Source organism: Eptatretus burgeri, chromosome 4 (genome assembly GCF_056783735.1).
Source record: "Eptatretus burgeri isolate ZD-2024b chromosome 4, Ebu_testis_v1, whole genome shotgun sequence".
Lineage (NCBI taxonomy): Eukaryota > Metazoa > Chordata > Myxini > Myxiniformes > Myxinidae > Eptatretus > Eptatretus burgeri.
The window spans coordinates 142,019,681-142,027,685 of NC_140964.1; the positions used below are offsets into that span (position 1 = coordinate 142,019,681).

General features: G+C 42.6%; 1 protein-coding gene across 1 annotated transcript in view; it reads left to right on the top strand.

The window, feature by feature from the left end:
* Window positions 1–8,005, top strand: part of UFD1 (ubiquitin recognition factor in ER associated degradation 1) — a 58,429-nt gene that overhangs the window by 43,119 nt on the left and 7,305 nt on the right. Inside the window, exons 5-6 of the mRNA XM_085880219.1 lie at window positions 1,242–1,372; window positions 7,987–8,005. The exon at window positions 7,987–8,005 is cut by the window's right edge and continues 54 nt beyond it. Coding sequence (XP_085736345.1) covers window positions 1,242–1,372; window positions 7,987–8,005 — 150 coding nt within the window. The remainder of the gene's footprint in view (window positions 1–1,241; window positions 1,373–7,986) is intronic.

Here is an 8,005-nt window from a genome sequence, read left to right on the forward strand (position 1 = left end):
TTCCATATGTACTGCAGTAGTAATTAGCCACAAACATTAAATTTAATTTCTTTAAATACACAGTGAATAACCAACCGTTCAGATCCGTGACGCAGCTTCCCCATCTGGACAATACCGAATGAAGATCCTGGAAGATATTCAATTACGGTCACAACATGGAACTTCCAAAATCCAGTTATTAGTCTCACCAGAGTGCGAGATGCGAGACTATTGCTGTACGCGTGCCCGCATCTATCGATTTTTTTTGATTTACGAATGGTCTTCTCTGCAACTGCTTGGCCGATTGCAAAACTTAAAGCATAGGAGGGCTCTCCATGGAGAATATTTTATTAACTATGACATCATGTGGGAGGTGGGACTATGCGTGTACTTTGGTGGGACGACGAGTGCCGTTCTCATTGGAAAAGCAGTCAACAATCAACACTGTAACATACAGGGCTTGCCTTTCCCGCCGCTATTTCAGACACAGCCTCGTAATGGCTGACACGTGAGAGGTGGACCTGCAATTCCAATGAACTGCTGTGCTGGACCCAACTCAGCCATTTTCGTGTGTGTGTGTGTGTGTGTGTGTGTGTGTGTGTGTGTGTGTGTGTGTGTGTGTGTGTGTGTGTGTGTGTGTGTGTGTGTGTGTGTGTGTGTGTGTGTGTGTGTGTGTGTTTTCAAGTGAAGAGGAACCTTCTTAGGGTATGACATGTCTGCTCCACCAATAAGCAAAAACAAGAAGACGATGTCATGCAGAGCACGATACTTGCAAAACCCATAAAACAAATTTGACGCCAAAAAATAATTATTGGTCGTTGAATTTGATGACCAAATGTGCAACTCCTCTTCAAATTTCAAGTCAATGGGTGGAAATTGAGGATTTTAGAAATCTCACCTTAGTTGTTGACCTTGGGCCTATGTTGACCTTTTGACCTCAAAAACAGTAGGCTTCTTCCTTATGACAAACTCTACCATGTGGTGAAGTTTTGTGAAGATTGGTTTTAAATTGTGACCTGTAGGCGAGAGACACAGACAGAAGAACAAAATCGACGAACCAATATACTTGAAAAATCTTCCATTTTGCAAATAACAAAAACAAGGCATACTGTATATGCAGTGCACTTCGGGTGCTATGAATACAGGAACTCCTGTGCTCGCTTACAGAGAAAACAAATGTGAAAAATATAATTTTGATTGCCATAAAACATGTTATCGTTTGACATATTATGTATCGTACAAAGATGAGACTATCACTGCAGATGATGCGGAATTTATTGTTGGAGGAGGGAGGACTGGTTTCCCTCAGCAGTGTGCAACTCCAAGTCGCCTCTTATTCCGAGTTTCAGCCACAGAGTCCAGATTTCTTGGACATCACCAACCCCAAAGCTGTGTGAGTGTTTTATGTTGGTGTTCTTGTGTATTTGCATATAATGATGTTTAAATGTACACTGGGGGTTGGGAAGTGGAGTGGGAGGAAGGATTTATTTGTTTTCTTCAAATTCACTTCGCCGAGCCATTGTGATTGTCTTTTTGTGAGAGTGAGGGCATGAGCAGAAGAGATTTGTAAACATTTATCTTGAATTGTGGAGGGTATTGGATGAGGGAAACTACACTGGCAAAGGAGTTCCAGAGTTGAGCAGCACCAGCAAAGAAGGTAGAGGTGTATGAAAGTATTGAAAGAAATTGAATTGCATTTGTTGACAGTTTGGAAGCAATTGTTGGGGAGGCCAAAGAACTGCAAGGTGGTGGTGGGAGAGCATGTCACAACTCAGCACAAGCCTGTGGTGTTTGTTGTGCACATGCAGAAAAGGAAGGAACCTGAGGACTATCAAGTGGTAGAAGTGCAAAGATAATGTTTCTGTGAAGACAAAGTACGAGGAACTGAGCGAGGAAGCCGAGGGTTTCGAGTAGAAGTGGAAGTACAGAGGGGCGTTTCATGGAATTGCAGAAAATCTGGATGAAATAACATCAGGGAAGGGTACGGAAGTAGCAATGGCAGTCAGTGAGAAGAAAGAGATTTGGAAGAGGATGGAGGACAACCAGATGAAGGGTTACTACACTAGTGCAGGAAGAAGAAGAAAACAGCAAGAGAGATGTGAACGAAGCAAGAAATGATATGGAAACAGACGTGGACAGCAAGTTAGATGAGGATGGTGGGAAGAAGATGATCTATGAATTGGCCCAAGATGGGGATGATGATGGTAAAGATGTGAAAGGGGGTGGGGGGGTGAGGAGGGGCTGTGATCAAGGATGAAGAAGAGAAGTTAGTGATGGAAAGGGGGGTTGTAATCAAGGTATGGGAAGGCTATGTCAAGGAGCTGTTTAACCAGGGGAGGAAGCAACAGTGAACTGGAGCTCCTGAGCTACGTGGAAGTCGAGGAGATCACAGAGGAGGAGGTGCAGACAGCGTTTAAGAAGGGGAAGGTGCATGACCATCACTCACTTCTCTTCTTCATCCTTGATCCAGCCCCCCACCCCCCCCCACCCTTTCCACATCCTGACTATCATCATCCCCGTCTTGGGTCAATTCATAGATCATCTTCCCAACATCCTCATCTATCTTGCTGTTCACGTCTGTTTCCATATCATTTATTGCTTCATTCACATCTCTCTTGCTGCTTTCTTCTTCTGCCTGCACCAGTGTAGTTACCCTTCATCTGGTTGTCCTCTTCGATCCTTGATCTTCTCTGTTCTCTTCCAAATCTCTTTCTTCTCACTAACTGCCATTGCTACTTCCGTACCCTTCCCTGATATTGCCAAACCATGTGACCTATGACATCATATGTGTGAACCTTTTCTTCCTGAAGGTTTTTGTGAACCTTTGTGAAAGTGGTTGAAGGTTTTTTTTTTATGAACAAAATGGCTGCTGAATCACTTGACCGATGACGTCATTAATTTTTTTTTTCTGTGGACCATTTTATCCAAAGATGATCCTCAAAAATTTTCATACTGATAAGATGTAGCGTTCTGCATATGCAATTATGACATCATAATGAAGGCACCTATGATGTCATAAAAAAATCACATTCCCCAGGAGGAGTACTTGTCCTGTGCCAAGATTCAGTTTTTTCCTTGGTGCGGTTTCAGTGATAAGAGGTCTAAAGTTTTTCCGTTTTTCCAACATGGCTGCCACATCACGTGACCTAAAACAAAGAAATCCAACACAGGTGGAGGCCATTCGCCCCATCATGCCTGCGCGAACACCACGCCAACCCATCGACACAAGATCCAAGGAAGAAAATGGAGAAAAAAAATGTTTTTAATGAATGAAAATAATTTTGTTTGTTTGTTTTTTTAATTTAGTTTTTTTGTAGTTTTTTTATTCATTTTATATTTTAAAATTTATTTATATATATCCCCCCCCTTTTCTTCCCCTTGGAGAGGGGGCATGGGCTTGGTTAAAAACACATCATCAACCACCCAACCCCCCTTAACAAGACCTCCACCAACAGCACGCCGTACACAATCACCCATCAATACTCAAACTACCTAAAAGTCCCATCATCATCCCCATACGGCATACCCCTCTATCTCCATAACTTCCAGGTACCTAGCTAACTCTAATTTAAACTTATCTCCTGTTTCTGCTGCCACGACCTTTCCAGGGAGACCATTCCATGCATTAACTACTCTCTGAGTGAAAGTCCCCTGCCTCACTACCATCTTAACTCTCCTCTTCTCTACTCTCAAGCTCTGGCCCCTGGTCCGGTCACTGTCTACTCTTGTTGAATAATTCATCTGCACTTATTTTATCTTTACTTTCATTATCTTAAACATCTCTATCATATCTCCTCGTAACTGCCTCCTTTCTAGTGTATAAAGCCCTGTGTCCTTCAGCCGCTCCTCATAGCTGAGTCGAGCTCAGCCCGAAATAAATCTAGTTGTCCTGTACTGAACCCTCTCAATGGCATCTTTGACCTTCCTGAGTTGTGGTGACCAAAACTGTACACAATATTCTAGATGTGGCCCTCACTAAATTCCTGTGCAATGTTAACACCACCTCTTTTGATTTATAATTGATCCCCCTCCTTAAACATCTTAAAACCCGATTTGCTTTACCTGTAGCTGCCTGGCACTGTGCTGCCTCCTTACCTCCCGTATCTATGACCACCCCCAGATCCTTCCCCTGTGTGACACGCTCCAAAATTACCCCTTACATCCTGTAATCTCTATTTCCATTGTTCTTTCCCATCCCCAACACCTTACACTTGCTCAGGTTAAACTCCATCTGCCAATCTTTTGCCCAATCCATACAAGTATCAATACTTTCCTGAATCTGATCACCACCCCCTCTGCTATCCACCTCACTGCCAAACTTTGTGTCATCTGCAAATTTGGAAAGCTTACTCTTTACCCAATTATCCAAATCCATGTGGAGTTTGTGGTAAAAGAGTGGTAAGGAATGCCATTAGATGCAGTTCTTGTCACAAATGGATTCATGGTAGATGTGCAAATGTGAAAAGAGTGACACAAAGAATAGATGGTAGTTTTGAGTGTAAAGCCTGCATCAGAAGAATAAATTTAAGCCACCAGGATCAGGATCCGGTTTCGGAGCAAAGATGGAAAGATCTTGAGAGAGTAAGCAGATTTTGTTATCTGGGTGACACCATCAACAGTGGTGGAGACAGCAAGGTTGCAGTTACAAGAAGAACGAGATTGGGTTGGATGAAGTTCAACGAGCTTGCATTAGTGTTGTGTGGTAAAAGATTGTGTTTGAAGTTGAAAGGGAAGATCTATAACACCTGTGTGAGAGCAGTAATGGTTTATGGGTCAGAGGCATGGATTGTGAGATCGGTAGAAGAAGGTCTCTTGAGAAGAACAGAAAGAGCAATGATTGGAAAGATGTGTGGAGTGCAGTTGGTAGACAGAAAGAACACGAAGGAGTTGATGGAAAGGATTGGTCTGAAAGATACAATAGTGAAGGTGGTAAGGAGTGGCTTGAGATGGTTGGGTCACGTGCTAAGAAAGAGAGACGATGAGGGGTTAAGAGAGTATGGAATTTGGAAGTGGAGGGGAAAAGGGGAAGACGAAGGCCAAAGTTGAGTTGGAAGGAGTTGGTTATGAAAGGAAGTCAGAAATTGGGATTGGGAGTGGAAGACGCAGAAGATAGAAGAAAGTGGAGAGCTGGAGTTATGTCATGGAAGGAGTGAAAGTCAGCAACCCCCCGTAAGGGGGATAATACTGACAAATAAATGATGATGATGATGAATTGCTCTTACCCCATTTTCCAAATCGTTGATGTAAATAATGAATAGTCATGGTCCGAGTACTAATCCATGAGGTACCCCGCTACTTACATCCTCCCAGCAAGACATCCTCCCAGCAAGACATCCTCCCACTCACAGCCACTCTTTGCTTCCTACCACTCAGCCAGTTTGTAATCCAATTATCGACCCGACCAGCCACTCCACAATCCCTCACTTTGGCTAACAACCTCCGATGTGGTACCTCATCAAATTCCTTCTTAAAGTCTTGATATACTATGTCCACTGCCTTTCCCTCATCCACCCAATCAGACACTGCTTCATAGAACTCGAAAAGATTTGTTAAACAGGAACTACCTTTGGCAAACCCATGCTGACTACCTTTAATTAGTTTGTATTTGTTTAAATGGTTCCTCATCCGGCCTTTAATTAATGTCTCCAACACCTTCCCCACAACTGAAGTCAAACTAACAGGTCTATAGTTTCCCAATTCTTCTCTGGATCCTTTCTTAAATAATTGTGTTACATTTTCTACTCTCCAATCCTCCGGTACATGTCCTGACTCCAGTTAACTATTAATAATATCCGTTAACATTTCGCTTACCTGCTCAGCCACATCCCTCAATACTCTCGGGTGCATATTATCTGGACCCAGAGCCTTATCTACTCTTAGATTACCGAGCTGTTCCTTTACTTCCTCCACTCCAACCTGGATCTTCTGTAAAAGCCCTTCCTCACCTCCTCGATAGATTCTCCTGACTGTTCTTGTGTAAAAGTTGAAGAAAAATACCTGTTTAATCAGCCTGCCATCTCACTTTCATCACTAACCACTCTCCCGGTGCTATTCCTCAATGGGCCCACACTGGTCCTCACCTGTTCTTCTCCCCTGATATATTTAAAGAAAGCCTTGTTATTATGTTTAATATTCTTAGCCACGTCCTTTTCAGACTCTCTTTTGGCTTGCTGAGTTATTTTCTTCACTTGCCTCTGTTTACTCCGATAATGATATAAATCTAACTCCAGTCCTGGTATTTTAAACCCAATAAATACCTTCTGCTTCTCCTTCTCCTTAATAGCGTTCCTTATCTCACTGCTCAACCACCCTGGTCTCTCTCTCTACTTCTAGTTTTACACCTCATTGGAATGTACTTACTCTGCCCTCTACACATTTGGTCCTTGAAGGTTTCCCATTTCTCTGATGCTGATTGTCCTGTTGTTAGAGTCTCCCGATCTACATCACCCAATTCTCTCCTCGTACCCTCAAAGTTTGCCTTACTGAAATATTATAGCCTTACCCTACTATCCTGAACTCTAACCCTCAACAGAATCTTTGCACACACAATGTTATGGTCACTTGCTCCTCAATGCTCCCCAACCTCCACCTCCTTCACCATATTGGGATCGTTACTTAAAAGGAGGTCTAACCCTGCACCCCCCCCACCCCCTCATGGGCTTATCTACAAACTGGGTTAAACAGCAATTCTGGAATAAAACTAGGAAATCTTCATTCGCTCTGCCCTTTCCCTGTTCCTGGACCCAATCTATCCCTAGCAAGTGAAAATCCCCCATCATCAATACTCTTCCCTTACCACATGCCCTTTTGAATCCTTCCTGTACTCCTCCTTCCTCTTCTTCCTTCACACCGAAGCCTTATAAAAGCATCCTACCAGTAGCTTACTGTTTTTACCATCTCTAATCTCGACCCATACAGAATCCTCAACATTTATTCCTTCCTTTATGTCACTCCTTTTTCTTGATGTAATGCTGTCCTTTACCCAGATTGCTCCTCCTCCTCCTATTCTCTCCTTACTATCACACTGATACACCTTGTAACCTTCTAATCCTGTCCTCTAGTTACTCTCCTCCTTAAACCATGTCTCACTCACTGTAACTATATCGTACTCGTTGCTCTCAACTTTGGCCTCAAGCTCTTCCATCTTATTATTTAAACTTCTGGCATTGGTATGGAATATATTTAACTTTTCCCTTCCTGAAATTCTATTTTCCTGCCTGGCCTTGCTCATCACTTACATCATAATTGTCATTAAAACATTCTACTTGAGTGGTCGCACCGATGTTGAAAATTTTGCCTCAATCGACAAGCGGGTTGCGGAGAAAAACACGAAACTTCTATGCGGACAAACAAGAAGACGTCATGCAGAGCACGATACTTGCAAAATCCACAAAACAAATTTGACCTCAAAGGTAATTGGTGGTTGAATTCAGTGACCTGAAATATAAATCCTCTTCAAATTTCAAGTCAATCGGATGAAAATTGAGGATTTTAGAAATCTCGACGAAGTTGTTGACCTTTGGCCTATGTTGACATTTTGACCTCAAAAACAATAAGCTTCTTCCTTGTGACAAACTCTACCATGTGGTGAAGTTTCGTGAAGATCGGTTTAAAATTGTGACCTGTAGGCGACAGACAGACAGACAAACAAAATCGACGAACCAATATACTTGAAAAATCTTCGATTTTGCAAATAACAAACCAACAAACAAACGGACCCAAATGCAATACCCTCTCCTCCGGCAAGGATAAGAGGGAAAGACATTTGTAGTCGTATGTATCGTATTTCCCACGTTATTGAATAAGTTAAGAGATGATCGAAAGTTTAGTGCACTCATCGGTGTTCAGCAATGAAGGAATGAAACCCCAAATCGTGTTTGGATTCCAGCATGTGCCAATGTTCCAATCAACCACAACCTTGATTTGTTGTGCCTTGTACTTATTGTTTGCAATGTGCAATCTGATTGGGTGGTTGGTTTAAAAAAAACAACACTTTCTCTCTTCCAGCTTGGAGAATGCCCTGCGT